This window comes from Echinops telfairi, unplaced genomic scaffold (genome assembly GCF_000313985.2).
Source record: "Echinops telfairi isolate 266 unplaced genomic scaffold, ASM31398v2 ScPeMD7_7475;HRSCAF=8513, whole genome shotgun sequence".
Classification (NCBI taxonomy): domain Eukaryota; kingdom Metazoa; phylum Chordata; class Mammalia; order Afrosoricida; family Tenrecidae; genus Echinops; species Echinops telfairi.
In genome coordinates, this window is record NW_022111379.1 from 20160613 (window position 1) to 20187793 (window position 27181).

General features: G+C 44.6%; 1 protein-coding gene across 1 annotated transcript in view; it reads right to left on the reverse strand.

The window, feature by feature from the left end:
- LHCGR (luteinizing hormone/choriogonadotropin receptor) overlaps positions 1-27181 on the reverse strand; it is an 85209-nt gene that overhangs the window by 37579 nt on the left and 20449 nt on the right. The window contains exons 3-7 of the mRNA XM_045285685.1: positions 16287-16358; positions 14153-14227; positions 11662-11736; positions 8768-8842; positions 8602-8679 (exon numbers count right to left, since the gene is read on the reverse strand). Coding sequence (XP_045141620.1) covers positions 8602-8679; positions 8768-8842; positions 11662-11736; positions 14153-14227; positions 16287-16358 — 375 coding nt within the window. The remainder of the gene's footprint in view (positions 1-8601; positions 8680-8767; positions 8843-11661; positions 11737-14152; positions 14228-16286; positions 16359-27181) is intronic.

The following is a 27181-nucleotide window of genomic DNA, read 5'->3' on the forward strand; positions in this document are numbered from 1 at the left end:
ATGTGAACGAACTATTGAATTGTATGAATTGTGAATTATATGCCAATAAAATTGATGGGAACGATAAATTTTAAAAATATAGCCTAGAAAACCTTAAAAACAAAATAAAACAAAACAACAAGAAAACAAATGCAGTGACCTTTGAGGGAATCTGTGAGTCAAGTTAAATCAAGGCAGAGAGGTTATGGTGACTGATTTTAAAGACTCTCAGGATAATAGCGATAGATTTAGGTGAAGGGTACCAGACAATCATGGGCCTTTATTAGAAAGCTGTTTGTTTGTTTTTAATTTAAAACTGTTGTGTGAGAAAAAGGGCCGGAAAGTTGTGTGCAGAGCCTTTTCCCATCACAGCAATCGGCCTGATCATTCTTGGAGGGCAGTCAGGGCTTTTGTACGAGAATTTCACAGGGAAAATTAATCTGTCCAGCTTATATCCCCGATTTTGCCCCAAGAGACTTCTTTTTGTTACCCCCAAATTCAAAGAAGATTTAAAAGGAGTAAAATCTGAGTGCTTCAAGGGTGTCCAAACTGCCATTTTGGTCAACGGCACAGACTTCTTTGAGAAAGGGCTAGAGAGATGGTACCGCCGCCTTCAGAAGCGTGTGGACCTAGATGGAGGGCAAGTTGAGAAACAATAGCTTCGCCTTTTGGTATTTCTGCTGAACAAAGGTTTCTATGATTTTATAGCATTCCTTTTTGACTTCTCAAATGCAGCGCTAGATGGAGTGGATGTGGCAAGATGTTCGTAGTTAGCACATCTAAACGAGGTGTAGAGGAATGTTTATTGTACTGGTCTTCCCATATTTGGGTGGATTAAAACATTTCATAATTTAAAGAAATTTAATAGAGGTGATAAGACACGAGATTCTCAGGATTGTCTAAAACATAGGTTCCTAAACGTATTTGGCCTACTACTCCTTTTTCAGGAAAAAAAAAATTACTCTTTGCCCCCTTGGCAACTAACAATTTGTACTATCATCTATAGCCAAGGATAAAGGGTACAGATCTGCTTTTGCTGCACCCCTGTTCATTCCGGTGTCCCACCCCGCAAGGGGGTGACATCATCCACTCTGGGAAACACCAGGTGTGATTGGCGTTAGTGAATATTTGCTTTTAATTGTGGAGGTGAGTTTGCACAAACAAACAAACAAACAAACAAACAAGCAAACAAAACTTGTTACCATCAAGTTGATGCTGAGCGGCGGTGGCCTCATATGTTGCACAAGGGGACACTGATAACTCCACAGACTAGACTCATGGCAAGATGGTATGACTTGAGGCTGCTCAGCCGGTTAGAGGCAGAGCCAGGACTAGAACCTCGAGTTCCTAATTCAATAGCCAGCAGCCTCTTCAGCTTGTTATTAATGCAGCCTGGGGTCTTTCTCATCCTTAGCCAAGCGGTCCTTACCTGAAGGCTCGTGGAGAATTAATTGCCAAGATCATACCTGCTCTTTGTGGAGTTCAGATGTCAATCAAAGTTGTCTCCTTTTGAAGATAGGTATCACCAGTCACCAGAAATATTTTTTAAAAGGTGGTGCAGCCAAATTCCACTTGCTCATGGGGACATTTAAAGGTGGCTTCTTGAGGAGATTTAATGAAAAGTCCAAGGGACTCTGAAGTGACATTAGCGTATAATGCATAGTTTTAGCCTGAGCCCCACTGAGCTTCCCCAGCATTAAGTGAATGTTTTGTTTCCATTAAGTGAGCTCACAGTGGGTAAAGATTCAGGTGCGGGGAGGGCAGGAGAGTCCACCACAGGGAGAAAGAAATTTCAGAGGCACGCAGTCTGTGCATTAGAAACCTCCAATTTGCATACAACTTGTACTTACAATCCCCTCACCTCAACATCTGTTATATTAAAGTTTTGAGGCACATACCATGGTTCATAATAACAGTTGGGTGCTACTTTGCAACCCTCATGAAAACTCTATTATTATTACTACATTATTATGTTAAAAATGTTTTAGGATATTTGTTTCTTTGGATTTTTTTATGACTAGAAAAGTACACCATACACTATGAATTAAGACAAACATTTGACTACCTGTTATTCGATATGAACTGTATCTGATTGCTCCAATTCGACTTCATGACCAATTTAGGGAATTCATTTGTCATCGAGGGAAATCCAGTCCCGGCATTACAAATGAACAGGGCAGCCTTGCTTCATTATTCTCTAATGAGGGAGTGGGGCATTGTAGCTGAGTAAATGAGGTTCTCCTCCTTAACTGCAATACCTTCTTCCCAGCAGAGCGCTCGACATGGCTCTTGATCTTTTGCTCAAAGAAGGGCCCATTCAGCGGAGAACAAGGCCAAGCAAAAGACTAACCACTCCCCTTACAGAAAAGGGCCAAGAGGGATGGAAGCACACTGCCCCCACAGGCATCTAGAAAAGATGGATCCATAATGTTCATTAGCTTCAGAGGTGGGGCAATTATACACACCACTGGCCTGCACCACTCTTCCTAAAATAATAACCAATGTAAGTAAGTGGTCCTGTAATCAGAATGCCAGGTTCCCAAGGTGTGTGGAGGCTGAAATCTGATGTGTGAGATGGTATCTTGGGTACTCCTTGACTTTGGCGTCCTTGTTTTTTGATTTTTTAAATGTTTTATTGTGAATTAGGAGGAGGTTTACATATCAGATGATCTTTTTTTTTTTTGCATTCAACAACTTGAACAACCTACCAAACCTCCCAATGGCTTGCCCTGTCCCCAACCCCCTCTTTCCCCTCCACCTCCCTCTTGTAGGATATTATTGTCCACCTTCACTCAAGTGAATAACTGTCTACCCTCTAGCCAGGGGTTCTCTACCTTCCTCAGGTCGCCACCCTTTCATACAATTTCTCACGTTGTGACGACCCCCAACCATAACATTATTTTCGTTGCTACTTCATCACTGTCATTTTGCTACTGTTATGGATTGGGCGACCCCTCTGAAAGGGTCGTTTGACCCCCACAGGTTGAGAACTGATGGCCTAGCCTATTATATCCTCTTCCCTTCTGCCCCCCTCATCTCTAGTAACCGTCAAAGTCTCTTTCTTTTGAGGTGAACATCCTCATCTTGATTTTTAAAATAACAGCGGTCTCATACAATATTTGTCTTTTTGTGATTGACTCACCTCACTCAGCACTAACTTCACTCAGCATCATGTCATCAAATCCATGTACATCACGAGGTGTTTCACAGTTTCCTCATCTTTCTTTAACAACTCACAGCATTGCATTAAAGAACCCCTGGTGCTATAGTGAGTTTCGCATTGGCTTCTAACCGGACATCAGGGTCGGCAGTTCAAATTCACCACGTACATGGAGAAAAATGAGACGTTCTGCTTACAGCTCCAGAAAGCCACATGGGCAGTTGATCTCTGTCCTATAGGGTCACTGAGATTTGAAACCAAGTCAATGGCAGTGAGTTTGGTTTTGGTCTGAGTATACCATGGTGTGTCTGCACCAACGTTGAGTTCTTCACTCTTCCACTGATAGGCATCTAGTGTTTCCATCTTCTTGCTACTGTGAATAGTTCTGAACACAAGGGTGCATATATCTGTTTGTCCTACATTCCTTATTACTGTACGCTATACACCTCGTAGAGGGATTGCTGAGTCACATGATGATTTAGTCCCAATTGTTTCTGAAAGGGTGATACTGATTTCCACAGTGGTTATTGTTCTGCCTTAACCCACAAGTCGTGAATCAGGATTCTAATCTCTCTGCATTTTCTCCAGTATTTGTTATTTTCTTTAACTTCGATATCAATGATGGTGTGAGGTGGTATGTCATTCTTGTTTTGCTTTGCCTCTCTTGAATGGCTAATGTTCTCAAGCATTTCTTCATATTCTGTTCACTGCCTGGATGTTTTCTTCAGTGAACTGTCTGTTCGTGTCCTCTGCCCATTTGATAAATTGGATTATTTATCTTTTTTTCTTGTTGAAGTGTTGCAGTTTTCTATACATTTTTAGAGATTAATTCCTTGTTCAATACGCCATTGCTAATTTCCCCCCCGAGTTTGGGTGTTCTTTTTATTAATTTGATTAAATCTTTTAGTGCACATTTGTGCTTTATTTTTTAGGAGGTTCAACTCATCTATTTTGTCTTCTGCTGTCGCATAATTTGTTCCTATTTTTTCCATCGATGATCTTTATATTTCTAGGGTTTACATTTAGGTCTTTAATCCAACTTGGTTCAATTTTCTTTATGGACTGAGGTATGTGTCCTGTTTCACTCTTCTGCAAATGGAAATACAATTTTGTCAGCACCATTTGTTGAAGAGGTTATCGTTTCCTGATTTAATGTGTTTCAGCCCTTTGTCAAAGATTAGTTTTCTGTAGGTGGATGGATTTATTTCTGGATTCTGTAGTCTGTTCCATTGGTCTACATATATCTTATGGTACCAATACCAAGCTGGTTTGACTACTGTGGCTATTAGTAGGTTTGGACGTTTGGAAGTGAGAACCCCCTCTTTTATTTTTTCTCTTTAGCAGTGCTTTGCTTTTCCTGGGTCTCATTTCTTTCCATGTAAAGTTGATGACTCGTTTTTCTCTCTCTTTAAAGAATGATGCTGGAATCTGGATGGGAATTGAATTAGATTTATAAATTGCTCTGGTAGTATTGACATTTTGACAACATTAAGTCTTCCTATCCATGAACATGGGCTATTCTTTCATTTATGTAGGTCCCTATTGGTTTGTTGTAGTTTTGGGGATGTCCTAGGATTGGGAGTTTATGGAATCCTATGGATTATCTCAACTTTTGTTTTCTTCTTGAGCCTCTTCTTCTACCCGTTCATCCCTGCATCACCACCCCTGTTGCCGTACATTTAGTTGGGATAAGCACTACTTGGTTCCTGAACATTTTTAGATTTAGCTTAAAATCAAAGGAAATTCTGGATATTTAAATAGAAGCTACTCTAGCATGAGATTTAAAAAAAAATTACTTTTCTTTTAAAAAAAATTTACTTTTTTTGTAGAGTTGCCTCTGGGTCTTTAATATGTTTTCTTGACCTCCAGGGCCCCATGAAATTCCCTGTTCATCACTTATTTAAATTTATTCCCATCCTTTAAGCAGGTGTTTACTTCAGGTGAGAAAGCCCTATCCTGTTCCCCTTGTTCCCATGGCCTTGCTGTCCTCTCTTGATTTTGGATAGCACATTTTACCGCATGTGGTAGAGCACAATAATCAAGAACATGCCTCTGGAGTTAGACTGCATAGGCCCAAATCTTGGCCGTGGACAAATTACTTTACTATGCTTTTGTTACCTTATCTGAAAATGGAGCAGAAAGTCCCTACCTCATAAGGTACCTGTGAGGGGCAAGTAATTTTAAATGTACTTAATACAATACAGGTATTAACATATATGCTATTTAAGTCTTCCTCTGTTCATCTGTCAGTTTATCATAGTGTGGTGACTGGTGTGTTTATGTGAAGTTGGAAGCTATGCCACAGGTATTTCAAATGCCAGTAGGGTATATGTAGTGGACAGGTTTCAGTGGTACTTCCATATTAAGATAGACTGGGAAGAAAGGCCTGGTGATCTATTTCTGAAACCCAGCCAATGAAAACTACGTGGGTCACAACAGAATGTCTGATACAGTGCTGGAAGAGGAGTCCCCTTGGTTGGCGTAGTGCACATGGTTTATGCTTACTACACTATGGCACCATGGCAGAAAGCTTTCATTAAGACTGCAGCCATGGAAGCCCTATGGATAGCTCTATCCTATAACAGTGGGGTTGCCATTAGTTAGAACTAACTTGATGGCAATGCATTTTAAGGATTATTATTATATGTAAGTGTACAAATTGTACTTATTCTCTGAGTTCCAACTCAAGTGTCATTGCCACCGTGTAGCCTCCCCTGACTACTCTAGCCCAAGAGGACTTCTTTGCAAGTTTTTATCTGTGTACCATGCAGTCTCTTGGTGTCTATTGGCTTGTATCGTCCCTTCCTGATTCCATGTCTTTTCCTTCTTTTCAGGTTATAAACTTCTTGATGATGCAGGTTTTATATGTTTCTTCTGTGTTAGCAATAAAAATACAAGTAGGTTAAAATGCAAATTCTAAGGGAGGACGTTACCCCAAGTGCAGTGTTGGCTCTGTGAATACTTCGCTTCTGACAGGGAACATGATGAGAGCGTAGTTCCAAGCTCATTCACTACTGAGGGCTCAGAAGCACTTTATAGACAGCTGGGAGAGCTGCGATGTGTGAGGGAACTGGCAGGGGTAGAGAAAGGAGCCTATAAGGAAGTATTTCCTGGATCTAGTGTCTCCTTCCCAATGTCCAAGAATTATAAGTACCTAATTTAAAGTACGTTATTTTTGGTTGCTGCTTTGTATTCATTTGATTGCAATGCTCTTAGAAGCCACATTGAACACAGTTTTGTAGCATGACAATTATATGTGCTGAACTATCCATTCACAAGAGAACATTACTGCTGGCTAGTTGATTCTGACTCATAGCGCCCTTCTAGGACAGAGATTTGCCCTGGTGGGTTTCTGAGGGCGTAAACCTTTACAGGAGCAGAAACCCTCAGAGAACAGTGGGGGTTTTGAACTGCAGACTTTGCAGTGAGCAGCCGAACTATAATCTACTACACCAGGGCTCCTACACAAGGTCAAGTACTGTACAAATGCAGTGTGCCATCGACACCAACTTTTAGAATTTCTCGGTACAGAAGTGAGCCCTGTGAGACAGTTCTTCTCCCCTTTCATGTCTACTACATCATTTTAGACTTGTCATGGTCCACCTTCTTTCTTTTATCCCTTAAAAGTGAGCTCATTTATTGCCTCATCAAAACCCACAGGGCTGGAACCAAAGGAGAAAGAGGGAGAGGGAGATGAGTGGGGAGAACAGACCTGAATATAATCACTAGGCTTTCATCTCTATAACTGGGGAAGGTTCCCAGGCTTTTGCTTCTGAGTGATTGGGCAAAGCAGGGCAGCTCATGTGGAGATGGCAGAGGGAAGGAAACCAGACAGGTTCACAGAGAGAGGATGGGTGGATTACTTTAGGACCGTGTCCCTCAAACTTTAATGTGCATATGATCACCCGAGAACTTTGTGAAGAACATGGCATCTGAGGTAGCAGGTCTGGGCGAGGCCTGTAGCTATGCATTTCTCCCGAGTTTCCAGAAGTTGCTGAAGGTGTTGCTCCATGGACCATACTGTGGTCCGAGGATCAACAAGACCTCAGGTAACAACACGGAAAGGAAAGAGCCTGTGGATTTGATCACCTGATGAGTGAGTCTCCCGTGACTTCTAAGTATTAACAGGTGTAGGAAGCGGAGAGTGCTGGTATTGGTCCATAAACAAAGGGAAGGGCTCCCAGGGGAAGGAGAACATCGGAGGGAGAGAGAGCAGGGTTCACTAATCAACGACTTTCCCCACCTGGAGAACATTTTCCCAGCCCCTTCTCCGTAGCAATGCTGACGTTTCTCAGTTTCACCCGGGGCAATAGGCTGGGTCTGTCTTTCCCCCAGGCTTTCCACCTGCCCTGGCACAGTGTCATCCTTTGGAGAGAAGATGGTGAACCAGTTCATTCCAGTTTGACGCCCCCAGGCCGGGAATTTGCATCTCTACCCCAAGCTCTCCCATGTATTTTTAAAGATCACCTGGGGATCTTGTTAAACTATAGATTGTAATGCAGTTGACCTGGGGTGGAAATGCAAATTCTCAGTCAGGGGTAGGAGTGGACCAAACTAGTTCTTAGCTCTGGTTGGAAATGCCAGGGTTGAGAATCCATTAGGTTAGTGTTAAATGGGATTTAATTTGTGTTTCCCATGTTGGACTGTGTGGTAGTGACATAATTTCATGTCAACTTGAAGAGCTATAAAAGGGTAGGGATGTTGTTTAGCCAGTCAGTCAGGTCACAGACTGATGGTGACTCCCTGTGGGCGACTCCTTGTGGGCGTGCCCGTCTCCTAAGGAGGGCCCTGGGAACCTCCCCGCTCCACCCCCACCCCCTACCCCTCCACCTTCACTTTCCTGCTGGCCGACCCTTGTTGCTGTCAGAGCCCTGGAGATGCGCCCACTGCCATTGGATCCAAGGGACTTTGCATCCACCTGCCTGTGATCTTCCTGCATTCTGCACCCTTGCCTGCGGCTGTGGGACGATGCAGAGGGACTTATGGACTAGTATCAGACTTAGGGACTTGAGTTGGACTGGGCTGGTTTCCTGTTATACAACGACTTCTCGATATCAAGCTTTTCCTTACACATGTATGAGTGTCACTGGATTTGTTCCACTAGTCAATCCGGCCTCACACAGACGGCTAACCACACCGTCAAGAGTCAAAACCATCAGCTCCTCCAGATGAGGCTTTCTGGGCCCATAAAGTATCACAGTCCCAGAAGCCCACAGGGGCAGCTTTATCCTGCTTTACAGGGTCACAATGATTTGGAATGGGCTCGATGACAGTGAGTTGGTTTTCTTTTGGGGGGTTGGCCATGCGACTAGGCCATCCAGCTGCAGCTGTCCACACGTGCTGTTTCAGGTCGAGAAGAAGGTCACCAGGGAGAGAAGAGCCGGGTGCAGCAGCAAGAGGAAGAGCTCGCCTGCAGCTAGAAGGGGGACTAGCAGGCAGCACCGAGTCTGGGATTTACTCACAGTGTGATGGATTCGTTATTCATCCCTTGAAAAGCATTCCCTGGTATGGTGGTTATGTGTAAGTTATCACAAATTTCCCTTGAGGAAAGAAAGGAGAAATATTTACTTTCCAAATTTTAGCTACAAATAGGAAGCTGTGATGCATAGCAATCAGCCCGGTACTTACAGAATGAAGTTGAATTCGGAGGAGAAGATCATCGTAACATCTGGAAGCTGCTGGAGGCCTGTATTACAGATGCTTCTGTGATTCGAAGTAGGGAGGTAAAGAAGGCAGAGAGGAGGCAAAGGTAACCGGCATTGAGGCATAAAGATAAAACAGGCACCGAGACACTTTGTAAATACCAGGTTCACATTAAATGGAAAATAATTAAACTCAGTTTTATCAGGGACACTTTCAGAAGATGCAGTCCGGAACCATTTAAAACTCCCTAATCCTACGGGGAGGAGCCACGGTGGCGCAGTGGGTGCAATTGAGCTATGAACCGCAAGGTCAATGGTTTGTACACAGCAGCTGCTCCTTGGGGAAATGGGGAGGCTTTCTATTCCCATAGAGAGTTACAGTTTCAGAAATGCCAGGGACAGTTCTACCCTGTCCTGTAGGGTCACTTTGAGTCGGAATTAACTCATGGGCAGTGAGTCCGGAACCCGAAGGGAAAAGTTGCTCTAAGGACTGCTGTTCAGAGATTTAGGGGCTGGGGCCATATTTTTAGATTTTTCCTCATTTAGATTTATAGTCCAACCAGTCTGTCCCTATTGCATTGATTGCATTTTCCTATTGTGCTCCATCCCATTTCCTTGTGGTAATTCATTTATTCTACACTCTTGATAGTTCCAGAAAGTAGCCTTCTACTTTGGAACAGGCTTTCACACTTCAGGAAGATTATTCTCTGTGTGAGAAATTGATATCTATTGTTACGAAAATCCTGCAACCACTTTGTGCTTTAGCAAGTTCTTCCTTGTGTCTCCTGAATATCACAAACATTCTCTGGGTGGTTGGAGCTACTCAGACTTCTCTTTTATTGACCTCGCACCCAAAGGAGAGAGAACACAGTAAAAGGGTGAATTAAAGGGTTCCTTCAGAAGCGTCTGGATATCTGAATTCTTCCAACTGATTTTTAAATGCACTGGGCAGGGACTTTGGACAAGGGGTTTCAACCCATGGGCACCCTACTGACAACAAAAGAAAGCCAGGTTCTGTTTTGGCTCTTTTGACCGCTTCTTACTCCACGTCCTCAGATGCTGCTGCACCCTTGCAACAGCAGTGGGGCTGAGACTGCACCACGGACTGTTTGTCTGAGCAATGCCCCTTTCAGGGTTTGCAAAGGCTATTTCACCAAGGTGATGACGCTTAGAGATGGCTGTCCATGTGGGTGCCAGGACTGTGGTGATCTTCCTGAAGATGGTTGATGCCAAAGTATGTGTATGTGTCCTGCAGAATCCCTGGCCCCTTGCAAAAATGGGATGCCTAGGGTGGAGCTGTCCCGTGGGGGGAGAAGACCAAGGAGCTCCCAGGAGCCTAAAGGTTCAGGAGAGATGGCTCTCTCTCATTCCTCCCTGCCCTGCTTTTTACTTTTGGGTGTTGCAGATTTAAAATCTTGGCAATCTTATGAAATTTATCTGGAGGAAGAGAGAGGGCATTTGAGTAAGGGTGATTTAATGTTTTCAGTGTGAATAAGAGATGATTGGATATGTGAGAACGTCCACGGTGGTAAATGTATAGATGGCTTCTAATTTCAGGAATTTCTGAGTTGCTGGCAATGAATCACTCGGGCGATCATGGTGCTCTGGTGGACTTAGTAAGATTTAATGGGGACTACAAAATGACTTCATTTCTATGACTCCGTGCCCACCTCAAGGCAATGCTTAAAACATTTTTATTTAGTGAATGGATCTGGCCATATGAGATTAAGGATATCAGTAATTCTCAACCAGGAGTGGACTCAAGTTACCTGCTCCTCCCTACTGTTGTCTGCTCTCTGCCCTCATCATCTTGGTCTTTGACATTCAGACTCTGTTTAAAAATGTAATGACCCCTCATTCTAGCCTCTAACTTTTAAATCACCACACACTGGTGATGCTGCCTCAGGCACTTGGGGCAGAAAAAGTATGGGGAATTCTGCCCGGTGGGAAATCACCACGCACGGCGATGAGCACAGAATGGTGCTGGGTGCCGGTGAGCTGTTTCCCATGCAAGAAGACCCCATGTGGCAGAGCAGCCCTGCTATTAGGGTTTTTGGGGCGTCATCTTTCCAGAAGCACATCGCCAGGTCTCCTTCTGCCAGAGTCATGGGGTAAGCTTGAACTGTCAACCTTGTACTTAGCAGTTGCCCACTTAAGCCTTATGTCACCAGGGCTCTTTAGCACCTAACCCCCATTGCCAATGGTGATTCTGACTCATAGCCACCCTGTAAGGGTAGCATGGAACACCCCTGTGGTAGGTCCAAGGCTGTCAATCTTTAGGAAAGCAGATTGCCACCTCGTTCTCCTACAGAATAGCTGGTGGTCTCCAGTGGCGGACCTTCCGGTTAGCAGCTGAGCACTTAACCACGGCACCACCAGGGTTCCTTTAGTACCCAATACCCAAATACCCAAGCTCAGTGCCCCTGAGTCGATTCTATAGGGCGCTTCCTAGACTGTCAATCTCCCCTGGAGCCGACAGCCTCATCTTTCTCCTTTGGAGGGGCTGGTCTGTTTGAACTGCCAGCCTTGTGGTTAGCAGCCCAGCACCTAATCCCTAGGGCCACTGGGATTTTTAAATCCCTGATGCTATTGTGGGGGTTCTACTATTGCAAGTATTTACCTAAAACACGGCGTGTTTCTAATCCCCTGGAGTCCACCGTGCATGTAGATGATGAGCATTGCTTGGTATTTAAATGGATACTTGCCACACGTGAGCTCACCAAAATAGTCACGGGAAACTAAACCCTCCTCTAAGTGGGTCTGTGCAGTTCCACTAGGGTCACCTGTGTTTGGTTAAAAATTTCTCCTTCACCTTTTGTTCTCATTTTCATCAAACACCCTCTTCCCCTCTGCACTTGCTTAAAAAGGAAACTTGCTTACAGGTATTTTAACCGGGGGAGATTTGTGAATGCTCCAGCTTCGATGAGCACCAGGCTCTTGGTGTTCTGGACCAATCTGTGGGAGAAAAGAAGCAGCAGTGTAATAGTGCACTTCATTAGGGATGCACAAGGCCATATTGCCAGGGAATGCTGGCTGAAAATGGCAACAATGAATCAAGCAATTTCTGTATATTTGAGAGACGCCCCTGAGCCGAGGGGAATGCCTGGGAATGGATGATGAGAACCAGCTGCTGAGTGCCAGGAACCTGCTCTCAATCTCCTTCCATGTGGTGGGAGAAGCACACGTGGGAGACAGCACCAACTACTAACTCCAAGTCTTCCAGGGCTCCTAGCCAAGTAAGCAGGTCATACCTTAGAGAGGAACTTGCATGCTAGGAGTGACAAGAGGTTTTGCTCCCAGGACAGATGAGCAAATTAGCTCTCAGCAAGGAGCCCTGGTGGGCAGTTCAAGCCCATCAGCTGCTCCACTTACAGCCTTGCAAGCCCCGCATAGGGAGACTATGAGTGAGCTCTGAGGCCAGGGGGGTTTAGGTTTGGGTTCCACAGTCTTGGTACTGGACTGGTACCCACACGACTCCATGATTCAGAGGGGAATCCAGTCCGTGGGAAAAAGCAGCGCCATACCCAAGGGCTTGGGCATTTGCTGGTTTTGAAAAACGGTCATGCCCATTTTATGTAGTCCCTAGCTGGTGCAGACAGTTAATGTGCTTGGCTGGTAACTAAAAGGTTGTAGGTTTGGGACCACCCAGAGGCACCTCGGGTGGAATGCCGGGCGATCTACTCCTGAACGAGCAGCACTTGAAAACTCAGCACAGCTGGATCGTGACACACAGCTGGTCTCCAGAGAGGAACTCAGTGACAACGGGGAGTATGACCCTCACCCCCCACCCCCCGACTTCATTTGCTGCAAGTTGATGCATCAGCCACTTCCCTTCCCTGAGCTAGTGTCCCCTTCTATAACCTTGATATAATACTAAACACCCTTCCCACCCTGCACTATGTAGGGTGTAGTAGTATGTGGTAAATGCTGAAAGGGATAATGTATGAGAGGGGTGGAGCCATGGTTTTAAAAAACACCCCCAAACAAGAACTAGTGGAGGTCTATGGCTCTTGTTTGTGATTGCCATGAGCCCACACGTGATTCTCTCTCACCCCAAGTCCACATTCCCCTGTTTGTCCTCACCTATCCTTACTTCAAATTACTTTGTAATTGTCTGGTGAATTGCATCTTCCCTGATGTACATCAAGGCTAGATCTTACCTCTGTATCTGGCAGGACTTGCCTCAGGTTTGGATACCAAATGGGCACTCACATACGTATCAATCACTTCTTCTTTTTAGATAGTCAGTGATCGAACCATGAATTGGAAGGCCTCGTGATATAGCTGAAAGTGCTCTGGTTTTGATGAGAGAACAGGTGGGTTTGAATCCCAGCCCTGCCAATATCAAAGGTGTCACGGGGCTTCCTCTCCTCCTCCTGCACAAGAGGAGTCATCACCCTACTTTGCAGGGTAGCTGTGAGATTTAAACAATACAGCTTAGAGCAGTGGTTCCCCACCTTCCTAAAGCTGCGACCCTGTAATACAGTTCCTCATGTTGTGTGACCCGTATGTGGGCCTGAAGATGGATCGAAGAGTGGCGTCTTGGTTCCTAAGACCATTGCAAGTGTGCTCTTAGGTGACCCCTGTGAAAGGGTTTTTCGAAGGTGTTGCGATCCCCAGGTTGAGAGCCGCTGGCTTAGCGGATTACCCAGGTGCAGGTGCTTAGAAAACGTTACTAATATTCTCCCCTTCACTCTCCAAGCGCCTAGGCAGCAGAAGCCTGTGAGTCTTCTAGAAGTCCGAGTTCAGGAGAAAAGCGACCTGGTTCTCCATCAGCCTCTGGGGGCCTCACGTTCTCCGTCTCAAAAACGGAATTGAGACAGTCTCTTCCCATCCTTTTTGTGAGTTGGGGGGAAACATGACGATTCAGGATGGATGATTGAAAAGAGGTATTTCCAACACATCACAACAACCAAACAAAAGCAAATGCAACCCTAACAGGCCCAACCCAGGGTAGGGAAGCAAGAAGCATTTACTGAATGAATGCAGATGCCCAAGCAGCTCCCAACAAGCCAATTCCTGGTCTCTACGTTCCTTTCCATGTTTTGCCCCCACCGCTCCAGATACTCTAAACTCTGCCCTCCCCAGGGTCGGAGTGACTTGGCAGGCCTCCACAATGCCAATTTTAATTTCCAACTTTATGTTGTGATGTTTCAGAGTTTATACAGCTCCCAGGGAGTTGCCCTTGTCACCACGGCAACCTCCAGGCCACTGCCGTGAGAGAAATTAGCGCCTGCCCAGACCTAGGGATGGCTGTAGTCGTTCCCTCTTGCATCCCTAGCAGTGGATGCTTGTGTACAAATACCAAGTGGGCTCCAGCCAGCCAGGGTAATCGTGTACAGCAATAAACTATCTGTTAGCTGATGCTTACATTTCAGACAAATTGAGAAGGCTGTCAAAGGCATTAGCTTCTATCCTTGCCAGGGAGTCACTCTGAGAGATTTCACTAGGGTAGAAAAGAAAAAAAAAAAAACAATAATAAAAGCAACATGACTGAAATGGTTGTATCCGTCCGATAATGAGCTCTGTGTGACCCCTCCCCACCATGGGGCTCCAGGGTACCCCCCCCCAAGAAGAAATGGGGGCTCCAGGTCATCCTCATACCATAGAGGAATATCTCCTTTAAGAATAGTCAGGGGGCATTCACAGCCCAGGCACAGCACAAATGTAAATTTCAGTAACTCCTGTTTGTGTGATAGGTTTGTGTCTTATTTATCTGCGCTCACCGGCACAGATGGTTAGGCATGGACAGGCCCCAGAGAAAATCCTTTGAGATGCCACTGTGTTGCAGCTCTGGGACTCAAAGTCTCGGGGAGAGAGGGAAGTAGTGCGGGCATGGAGGACCAGGACTGGCATCAGGCTTCCTGGAAGCCCAATTCCATCACTCTGGGGAGGTTTGAATTGGATGGTTCAGAAACGTTAACTCCTGGCTTCCCCCCAAATCCTTTTCTGAGACCCCTGCATGTGGTAACCCTCCACCAGTTGTAATTTTCTCCCTCTGTGAACAAATTGAGGACAAAAGGACATAGTTAGAGAATGGATGAATGGACAAATGGGCTCAGGAATGGATTTACACAACACCACCACCACCAAGGTCAAGAAGCCAGCGTTGCCGTATACAATCCAAGCGTGTATGCGATATCGCTGTTCGCAGATGATCCCAACATAAGCTACCATTTGCTACCTACTGAGGAAGAAAAAAATCTCTACTACCAAATTGTGCTTCTGCACATTTCCAAGGTCAATGCTCCCTGAATGCTTCTGACTTGATGAGCGCTTTACCCACAGAAGGGCAGAGTCCTGGGCAGCGAATGTCTTTTCTGAACAACAGAGTAATGGATTGTTCCTGGGCTGATTCCTTTTGTTCCTACCTAATGGTTTGCTTATTTAAATGTGGCTGCTTTTCTCACTGGGTGGTCTTAATGCATTAAAAGTTATCAAAATTCCACTTTTAAACTTGAGAGCAGAGGAGCTAAGGGTGAGGTTCAAGCAAATGGACTTTTCTGTAGTTTACAATGCACCTCCTAGAAGATGCAATGATTCTTGAGCAATTATATTTATTAGCTTCATAGCTTGTGAATGCCTTAAAGAGCAGTCAGAAATTCTCTGAGGAGCCAGGATTTATCTTGGAGCTTCAGATGCCCCAAGGAATTAAATGGCTTTGGGCTCAGATTAACTTTAAAGAGGAGGCTGGGATCCTGGGACTCCTTCCAATGTTGTCTCTCTCTCTCTATGGGGCCTTGGACCTCAGGGGAGGCTCACTGGTTAAAGAGCTCAGCTGCCAGTCAGTGGGTTGGTGGTTAGAAGCCACCAGCAGCTCCACTGTCTACTCCTGTAAAGATGGTTGGGCTTCGGTGCCCTTGTGTCAGGGCATTTCAGTCTATTGGATAGCTCGCTCGCTATGCTGGAATTGGCTTGAAGGCGGTGCGTCTCACCTTCTAAGGAACAAAGGATCACAATGATATCTGCACAAATGTGAAAGCACTGCATTACATAATGTAGCCCACACTACATTATCGGGTTGCTTTACACTCTTGCAAATGCCTTTCATCAGTGCAGACTTTAAAACCGTGTTTTGGACCTACATTTATTATATTTTAGTTACCAAGATGATCTTCCGATGCACAATAAACTTCCACCCCATTTTCGTCTATGTGGATGTTATCGAAATGTGACCCGGGGGACGAGCTGCTCTAGCCAAAGCAGTTTTTATGACTGGAATCTATCTTCCTTTCCACTGGAGGAGTTTATCATCACTTATCACAAGGCATTCAGTTCTTTGAAGCAAGGTTAATTACCTGGATTTTAATGACTCTTGAAAATCATACTCTTCCTTCAAAGGTTCCTGTACATTATTTGTATTGATATAGATAAAAAAGATCAGGGTTTCCTAAAGACAATTTATCTCCTAGAAAAATTATCTCCTTTCAGTTGCATTTTCTCTAAGGACAAAAAAATTACCATTCCCATTACAAATGTCTTTTGATCTGCAGTATCTTACTTACATTTTTATGATCTCATTAAGTCCTCTGAAAGCTTGTGATGGGATTACTTTGATAGGGAGATAGGTGAGTGATCTAGAAAAGAAAAAAGAAATGCCAAGAGTTTAAGATTTAAGATCAGGTGCCTTTTAAATTTATGAATAAAGTAAGTGTGGATGTGTGTGCAAATGTGTTCACCTATGGCACTCCAGAATTACCAACCACTGGATTCACTGGATTTACATTAAGAAAGACAAGTACCATGACTCATTCTTGGGGTCAGTATCAAAGAGTGTATAATCTAATGATGAAGATCATTACTTTTGGGATTTGGGAATCAGACACACCTGGGTTCAAATTTCAGCTCTCCTCCTGCCTGTGAGACTTTGAGTATGTTAGTAGACGTGACATGAAGCCTTCTATGCATTACCTCCATCTCTCGCCTGACAGTTTGTCCTGTTGTGATGCTTTATAGGTTGCTATGATGCTGGAAGTTATGTCATCAGTGTTTCAAATGTCAGCAAGTCACACGGTAGACAAGTTTCAGCAGAGTGTTCAGAGTAGGAAGACAGACAAGAAAGCAAGGCCTGGTAATCTATTCCTGAAAACCAACTTATATATGAAAACTCTATAAAAGACAACACAGTATTGTCCAATATAGTGCTAGATGATGAGTCCCGTAGCCTGCAAGACACTGAAAACCCCCAGCGGCTGAAACAACAGACTTAAGCACGAAGATATCACAGAACCAGGTACGATGTCATTGGATTGTCCATGGGGTCACCCTGAGTCACCACCAATTTAATAGCAACTGACATGAACCCAAGTAATTACTTGATCTATAAAATTAGCCTAAAATTAATTCCTATTCTATATAATAAACTATGGATAGTTGTGAGAAGAATGGAAGTTTTAGAACACTCCATTGTGCTCCTATGGAATCTGTACATGGATTGGGAGGCAGTTGTATGAACAGAACAAGGGAATATTGCATGATAGTCAGGAAAGGTGTACATCGGGGTTGTATCCTCTCATCATACTTATTCAATCTGTATGCTGAGCAAATCATCAGAGAAGCTGGATTCTATGAAGAAGAATATGGTATCAGGATTAGAGGAGGACTTATTTTTAAAAATAGTTATATTGAGCTATAATCCATATATCATACACTTCTATAATTCATTCACATTAAAAGAGTTGTACAATCACCACTACAATCAGTTCTAGAACATTTTCTTTCTTCTTGTATTCATTATTTGTTCCCCATTTCCCTCCAACTTCCCCCCCTGTGCCCCCAATAAGCTACTGTACCAATTACCATCTCTATAGATTTCTTATCCTGGATTTCATATGCTGGAAAAGACAAAAAGAAATAACTCTCCACACTCCCTCCAGCAGATATATTTAGAAAGAAAAGACCAACAATGATATAAAATTAAACCAGAGAAAAAGACTAGAACAAATTTAAAATAGGTCAAAAGGTAGAGCAAATGAGCAAGTATTACATTTTAACCTAATTACATCTGTTATAATCAAATATGTCTGTCTGACAGCAAGATGATTAACATCCATTGACTATGGTTAGAAGCATAATCCATGTAAAAAAACACAAAAAGAAAACTCCCTACCATCGAGTAGATGCCGACTCTTAGTAGGTACCCTGTAAATAGAATTTGGGTTCCCACTATCACCCTTAGCTTGCTACAAATGAGTATACAAAATCTAAGCTCTGCTACCATTCCCTCATTTGGATTTGGATTTTATGATGAATCCTTGGATCACACAGGCTGGTGTACTTCTTTCATGTGGACTTAGTTGACACCTCATTTAGATGGTGCTTCCTTGAAGACAAGGTTTTAAACCCTCAGATGCTCTTCTGTTTGATAGTTGGGCATCATTGGCTTTCTTCATCACACTTTGCTGTAGCACCCTTGTCTTCAGTGATCTCTTCATGAGGGCAAGGGTCACTCAGGGCCATGTCATAAGGACAAATTGTTCTTTGACTGGGGCTAGAATTAAATCCAAGCCCCACATCCATTCACTTATCTATGTATATCTTTGGCTTATTTTGGAGGACTTATTACCACTTTCTGACAGAGCATTATCAATCATCTATTGAGAGTGTCGTTCCTTTATCCAATGGTATAGGATTTAACAGACTGCTGAGAAAAGGAAGTTATACAAGTATAGACTGGCTTCCAACTGCAATCCACAGGCTGGTGATTTGTACAGATTATACTCTTAAATGATTAAGCTCGGTTTACATTGACCACGGAGGTTAGTGCTAAGGGAACATTTATTCACAAGGACAGAATCATCCCTGTCGGCTTAACACACAGTAAAGCAAGGAGGACATTAAAATATTCTGGGCCACCTTCAATTGAGCACGCACAATATAAGGGATCTGAACCAAAGTCCAGTGACTGCTAGTTCCATAACCTTGGGGTGGCAGCCATTTGTTTCCTCTCACACCTGAGAGTTTCAGTCTTAAGTCCAAGGGCTTCAGGTAAGTTTGAGGTATGGCCCATTTCATTTAGTGGTGCTTCCACATTGAGTCCTATGAAAGATGTTTTCCTTGAATGGATAGAGTCTAAAGTGACCGTAGTTTATAGCATACTTCCTGAGTTACCAAGGGCTGGATAGAAACCAGGTCAACATTGGCTAATTAAGAACATAATACAGGGCTTATTCTCTCCTTGGGATTCATGTAAGTAATGTTAAACATTTTTTTTACTAATGGGAAGTTGCTCCTCCCCATTTACCCACCAACAGAAGTGTAAATGCCTCTGGAGGAAGACTTATTAATAGTGATATGTAGATGACACAACTATGCTAGCTTAAAGTGAGGAGGACTTGAAGCACTTGCTGATGAAGATCAAGGATTGCAACCTTCAGTATGGATTACAATTCAATATAAAGAAAACCCAAATCTTCACAACTGGACCAAAAGGTAACACCATGATAAATGGAGAAAAGATTGACGTTGTCAAAGATTTCGTCTTGCTTGGATTCACAGGCAATGCTCATGGAAACAGCAACCGAGATATAACATGATGTATTGCATTAGATAATCTGTTTCACGAGACCTCATTAGAGTGTTGAAAAGCAGGGAGGACCACTTTGAGGACTCAGGGTGCCTGACTTTAGCCCAGGGTATTTGTCAGTTGCCTCATATGCATGTGAAAGTTGCATGTTGAATCAGGAAGACCACAGAGGATCTATGCATTCGCGTTATGGTGCTGGAAAAGAATACTGAAAGTACCATGGACTGCCAAAAGAATAAGCAAATCTGTCTTGGAAGAAGTACAACCAGAATGCTCCTAAGAGGCAAGAATGGTGAGACTTCATATGACATCCTTTGGACAAGTCAGGAGAGAGCAGCCCTTTGAAAAGGGCATCGTGTTTGTCAAAGTAGAGGGGCAGTGGAAAAGAGGAAGCCCCTCAATGAGATGGATGGACCCAGTGGCTGCAACAATGGGCTCAAGCATGGGAACAACTGTGAGGCTGGGGCAGGACCAGGCAGTTTTCACTCTGTTGTGCATAGGATTGCTGTGGGTTGGAACGGAGTGGATGGCATCCTCCAACAGCAACACCAACCAAGAAAACCCACGTAAAGTACAGGTCTGCCACCAAGTAAACAGCTAATAAATAGTCCTAGATTGGTCCTGTAGCTTGGTTGGGAGGATGGAAAAGAAGCCATTTCGGAGAGAAGTGGAGAAAGAAATGATGAAAACACAATGGGAAATCAGTCAGGCAGGCGAAGACAAGACTCAGTCAGGACATGCTCCAATCGTTGTTTTTCTCATTTCTCCCAAAGAACCGATTTCAGCATGGTTGTAACCACATCGTGTTGCTCCTGTGCTTAACGTATATGGTCAGCTCATTGGGGACCGAGGGCCTATGTCTATAGGAACATTTCCTTCTGTGTGCCTTCCCATCTGTAGGAGCAATCTATGTGTATTCTTAAAACTGAGATAACAGTTATAGAGTGCCTATAAGTTGAGAAAAGAGCAGCTACTCAGCATTGGCCAAACCAGTGTAGCATGATCGATGAGTTCTACAGGATCTCGGGGTCAAGAAGATTCAGGAAAAGAGTCTGCAAGGCAAGGATGAAGGGCCCACCAACATTTGTGGGCCATCTGCAATGGCCCAACTTTTGACACAAAGACCAGTAGAGGAGAGGTTGGAGATGCAGTTATGCTTTCCAAGGGTTTAGGCGGGAGGGGCTGACTTCCCTGATAGGAAATAACACTTCTTCCACGATGAGCAGCTTAGAACCTTGGAAAGAACTTGCTACTGGTTTAAAGTGCTGTGCAAGTTACGCCCAGCCATCTACAACCTTGCTTTATCTACCTAACAGTGATGCAGGGTGATGTGATGTTTAATTGTATGTGCCACGTGGCTGGCCTGCAGTGCCCAGTTGTTTAGTCAGACACTAGTCCAGATGTTGCTATGAAAGTATTTTGTAGATGCGATGAACATTTATATCAGTTGACTATAAAAGAAGCAGATTACCTTTGAAAATGAAGTTACACCTCATCTAACAAGTTGAAGGCCTTAGACGTAAAAGCTGGGATTTCCTGAGGGAGAAAGATGTTGTCTGAAGACTACAAATAGATGTTTTGCCAGAATTTCCCGTTCCCAGCTCACTGCCTGGCCTCCATGGGGTTGCCAGGAGTTCGTGTGTGTATGTGTGTGACTTCATGAGTGCATTGCCATTTTCTTGACTAGTTTTGCTAACTTTGAGCAAGTGCAAGTCATTTCAATTTTAATAGTGTAATAGTTTTGGAATAAGGTGCAATCAGAGCATGGGTTACTTTCCCTTTATTTTATTTTTTATACATAGACTAGGGTGTGATTTAAAAAAATTGTGATATAGGACATCCACGGGGAAAACACATAAAACGGAGATATGTAGTAGGTAACTTAATGTTTAGAGAGTAAATTTCCAGGTCACCACCGCTCTCGCCAGGAGTTCTGAATCAAATGGAAAAGCCTGGATTACAGTTTTGGGACCCAAGACTATGGGAGTTTTCTGTCTGTTACCACACCCACAGATTCTGTACTTACCAGTCCCTTACAATTGCATGCAGCAATTCCTCAAAATCCATCTCTTTGTGTGTATATATATGCATAGATATGGAAAGAGCCCTGGTGCTGTAGTGGTTACTCTTTGAGCTGCGATCTGCATGGTTGGCAGTTCAAACCACCGGCAGCTCTGTAGGAGAACGACTAGGCTTTCTACTTTGGTTGAACAGTCTCTGTGGGAGTTACATCATCTCCTGTCAACTTACGAAGGGGTGGAGTCTAACCGGTCAATCAGGTCAATAGCCAACGAGGCCTTTGTGTGGTCATGGGATTCTGGAAACTCCTGTCTTCTTCCCTAGAGGCGGGACAGATTCTCTCTACTTGTCTTCCTGCTGAGAAGCCACATGGAGCCAATGGAGTGACACTGATGCAGCCAAAGCCCTGGAGCTGGAGGAGCCACATGGAGACCCACACCAGCACTGAGATGCTTCCACCACCACTGGATCCTCAAAACTTTCCTGTGGTCTTCCTGCATTCAACATCATCGTATGGCTGCATGAGTCTAAAGAGGAATTTATGGACGAGTCTTGACATATGGGGTAAAATCAGACGTATGGACTTGATCTGGACGTGGCTGGGATGTTTTCTTAATGTACAATTGCTCTTTGATATAAAGTTCTCTCTGACACACATATGAATGGATATGATTTTTTTTCTCTAGTCAAAACGGACTTGTTAGTCTCAGAAGCCCACTGGGGGTCCCTCTGAGTCTGCATCAACTCGATCACAGTGAGTTTATGTTTGTACGTATATGGGAGTAGTGGTGGCCCAGTGGTTCAGGCTAACTGAAAGGTTGGCATTCGTACCTACCCAGTGGCTCCAAGGGATCTTCTGTTGCAAAGATTCCAGCTGAGAAAATCCTGTGAGGGAGTTCTAGGTCTGCAATTGGTCTCCTGAGGAGTCTAACTGTACTCCACAACAATATTTGAAAATAAAAAAAATGATTGGTTCTGTTTCGCTGGAGGACCCAAGTTAGGTGGGCATTTCCTGTGTATGGAAAAAGTAACTGCATGTGAAAACACAAGTGGGAGGCTGGCATCTAAGGCCTTGCTGGGCAGAAGCATGGGATTCCCAACCACTCTCTCTTGGTGAGTGAAATGGGGTGACCCCATCGCAGCCTTCTTTTTCTTCAGAGGAGGGTCTTGTTCTTGTGTTCACCTCACCAAACAGCCCCTGATGCGGAGACATGTTTAGAAACTTCGTTTCAGAACAGTGCTTCCCTCTCTAGGAGACGATACAACCGGGAGGAAGCAATCCAACACGAGCCCTCTGATTCTCTTCCTGACAGCTGGCTGGTTACCAAGCACATTGCTCAACACACCACCTTATTTAACAGGGGACCGGAGGAGAGCAGGGACATTGGTGGGGGTTGGGGGCTCGGGGAAGGAAGCTCCTTCTGATGACATGCTTGCTTCCTGTATTTCTTCCGGAATCCTATCCGGCTGGCTTACTGATTAAAAACACACTTTTATTGCATGCTGCACTGCAAAGCCAATACATTTCCAGAAGAGAAAGCGGTATTCTACTGTACCCCATGCAACATCAATAAAACTGACAGCCAAATTCTGATTCCAGAATCTTTATTGCTGGGACGGATGCAGTGTCGAACAGATTTTGGAGAGTGTTTACATAAAAGCTTCAGCACAACCCTTCGGAACTGTTTATTCATGCCAATGGAGCCCGAGTGGAGCCCCCAGGGCAGACATCCTCTGCCTCCAGCTGGGGGGGAGGGGCACACGCTGGCTCCCAGAAGAGCAGGGCAGCTCAGGTTTGGCCCAGAGGTTGTCTGAGGGCTTGATTGATACCACGTTGAGGAATGGGCAGCAAAGGTTGGACGGAAGCGAGAGGGGCTGTACATCACGCACTGGCAGTCCCTAGTGACCGCGGAGCAGCCCCGGTGCAAGACGAAACTGTGCAGAGTGGATGCTGAGGCTGCCAAGCAGGAGAGGCAGCAGCGAGGAGAGTAACAATAGAGTCCCCGCTGTGAGAGAGCCAATGAGCAGACAGCAGGTGACTCTGGGGATGGGGCTCAGCTGAGAAAGAGGATGGGGAGAGAGGTGGGTGAGGCAGGTGCACCTTGCTTTACAGAACAGATGTACTCCCAGGAGCGACGTGGAGAATGGAATTCCTTGCTTCCAAATTCCCGTTTTCACTGACATGCTTTCATTTCAGCAACATGATGCCTTTACTTCTGGCTTGTCTGCAGTTGGCAGTTGGTTCTAAGCATCTCGGTGTCTGTCTCCCCTATTTAAACTGATCGGCTCCTGTGCCCATGAGCTGTTAATAACTACTATAATGTACTGACAAGGAGCCTTGGTGGCATAGTGGTGATGCACGTAGCTATGATTCCTCAAGGTCAGCAGTTCGATAGCACCAGTCGCTCCATGGGAGAACACCAGGGCTTTCTACTCCCATAAAGAGTTACAGCCTCAGAAATCCACAGGGACAATTCTACCTTATGCCCCTGCACACTATGAGTTGGCATCAACTCGATGGAATGAGCTTTATGTACTGAAGATGCCTGTGTGGTTCTTTCCACTGCTGTATCCTTCCCAGAGAAATTTCCACACTCCTAGTTTAGGGAGCCTATACAAGGATTTTCTTCACAACATTGTTGGGCTACAGTTGCGTAAAATGTGGATGGTGCACACCACATCAGCAGTTGGAAGGATCCGTTGGAAGCGACACCAAGTGGGGCGTGTGAATCTTAGAATCATGAGGCTGGGAGAAGTAGGTACGGATTAAATTAGACCTAACACAGTACTATTTGTAAAAAACCCGACTGTTTCATACAGTCTCCATTTGAAAACAAGAGCTCAAAGCACACGAACACATTCCGAGAGTCGTCTATGAGAAAGACAGAACTGGGCAAAGGGCGGAGGGGGAAAAGAGGGTCTTTGAATGGACGGATAATGAGGAAGTTCCTTGAAGAAAGTATGATTCACGAAATAGAAAGCGTGTGTTGAGTTGTGGCTGATGTGCTGAGCTCCGTCTGTCCTCCTTGTTTTTGAAGTTAGGCTCACACGTATTCCAAGGATGTTGTGAACTTTGAGAACTCTGGTGGAATGCGTTGGCCAATGTCATTGGACGTAGAGCAGAAACTAAAATGAACTTGGGGGGAGGGGATGAAGGCCAGGAGAGTCCCGCCGCTGTCCAGGGCCACAGAAAGAACAAGAGTGGTACGGACGACAAAGACCAATAATACCGCAAGCACAATACCGCAGAGGCCTGCTGTGTTACAGAGACCTTCCTGGAGGCTTCTCTCTGGTCCTCGGAAAGGGGAGGAAATGCCCGTGGAAGCGCCTGACTGTGGAGCCATGTAGCTCATTACATTCATTACATTTCTCAGTCCCCCCCCTTTTGGTTTGATTTGCTTTTAAAAAAATCATTTTATTCGGGGCTTTTAACAGCTCTTGTAACAATCCGTACATCAATTGTATCAAGCATATTTGTACATATGTGACATCATTTTCTAAACACTGCCTTTCTATTTGAGCCCTTGGTATCAGCTCCTATCCCCCCCATAACCCCTTGATAAATTATAAATTATTATTGTTTTCATAGCTACACTGACTGCTGTTTCCCTTCACCCATGTTTCTGCTGTTCATCCCCCTGCTGGGGCAAGGGGGATTATCCATTGATCATTGTGATTGGCTCCCCCTTTCACCCCTCCTCCCCCATCTTTCTCTTACCCTCCTGGTATTGCTACTCCCATTTCTGTTCAGGAGGGGTTTATCTAACCTAGATTCCGTGTGTCATGAGCTCTTATCTGTACCAGTGTACATGCTTCTGTTTAGCCAGACTGAAAGGCAGGACTGGGGTCATGATAGTGGGGGGTGAAGAAGCCTCAAAGAACCAGAGGAATATTGTGTGTTTCATCAGTGCTATACTATGCCCTAGTTGACTCATCCCTTCCTTGTGACCTTTCTGTGAGGGGATGTCTTATTGTCTATAGGGTCTCTGCTCTGAGCCCCCTCATTCTTGGGTCTTCTGGTACCTGTCATCTGATTCCGTCAACACCTCATGATCACACAGGCTGGTGTGCTTCTTCCATGTGGGCTTGTTGCTTCTCTGTTAGATGGCCACTTGTTTAAATTCAAGCCTTTAATACCCCTGACACTGTATCTTTTGATAACCAAGCACCATCAGCTTTCTTCACCACATTTGCTTATGCACCCATTTTGTCTTGAGCGATTGTGTTGGGAGGTGAGAATCACAGAATGCCAGGTTATTAGAACAAAGTGTTCTTGCATTGAAGGAGGGCATGAGCAGAGGCCCAATGTCTGTCTACTTCCTCAATGCATTGCCATATAAATATATGTACATAGGCCAATACCTCTATTTTTATGAATTAATATATTTACATAAGTGAACATCTATGTTTATACCTCTATCCATAGCTTTGCTTACTAGGTCTTTCCTCTGTTTCTTTTTACCTTCCTCCTGCCCCACCATCATGCTCACCCTTCTTCTGCCTCTTAATAATTCCTCTCAGCTATATTGCTGTTGCTCCAACACCACTGGAATCTCTACCTCATCCTCGTTGTTGCTTTTAATTCCATATTGTTCCCCTGTCTATGGGGTTGTTTACTCACCGCTAACCCTCCCCTCTGCCTCCCTGCCTCCCCCTCCCCACCAGGTCCTTTGGAACCATGGATCCTGTTGCTTTCTCCTTGGGCTTATTTCCCATTCCTATCTTATATTGGTAGGCAAAATAATAACAGAGAGAAAACAAAAAGAAAACAAAAGACTGAATAAAAAGAGAAAAGAAAAAAAACTAGCAACAACCCCCCTCAAAAAAAAAAAAGCATCCATAATTCCAGGTCTCACAGTCCATTTTAAGCCTTGATTTTTAAATGGATGGATGATGCAACATAGATGGAAGCTGAGTCATGGCCAAACCCCATCCAGTCCAAGTGGCTTTGCAGAAATGATGAAACCGTGAGAGACTGGGCCACAAAGGCAGCCTTAGTGACAGGACCTCTGGAGCCTTCATCCACTCTGAAGTCCTGTCTGCAGACCCTCTTCTCACTTAGTTCTGGATTGAAGATAGAAGCAGACTCAACCCTTCTCGAGGTACATTATGTCTGTCTCCTTAGCTCTGGGACCTTGTGGTTGGTCATGACTTACATGTGTCTGCTCACCATTCTTTAGGCTGAGCCCAACATTTGCAAGGCAGTATGACACTTGCTACACCATGCAATTGGCCTCGTTCCATAGGTGCATGCTATAGTGGGATGCCAAAATCCTCCTTCAGGACTAAGATACTCATTCCCCCAGATGTTGGGAGAGTGGGCGCCCAGCTGAAGTTCTCAACTAAGTTGCTCTCCTGGAATGACCCTCCGCCTGAAATTGCCACTTCATCCAAGATGATGTCTCCTCCGCTGGACAGTCTGCCCCCAGGGAAGGCTCAATGCATAGCATGCAGGCCCTTGGCCTTAAGGTACGATTCCTCGGAAAGACTACTGACCTTCCGAGCTCTTTTCATCAACTCTTACCGGGGCCCCAACTAACGCCAATGGCCAAGGCTGTGCACTATGTATCTGACTCCCCAAACGGAGAAATGTACAGGTACACTCTTTGGATTCAGGTAAACGCAGTTCTTGAAGAAGGAAAGATCACGTTATCATGCCCTCCCTCTCCCAGTGTTTTCTCATGTCTCCTAGATACTCAAGGAATATTTATTTTCCTTCACATTTAATTATCCAGATGACCTCGAAAGGAGTCAGTTTTCCAAGTGCACTGGCTAGTTAACAAACTCTCATGCTAATGCTCCTTGGAGACCTTCAGAGCCGGACACCCCCCCACCCCCAGTGCTTTTTGTCCACCC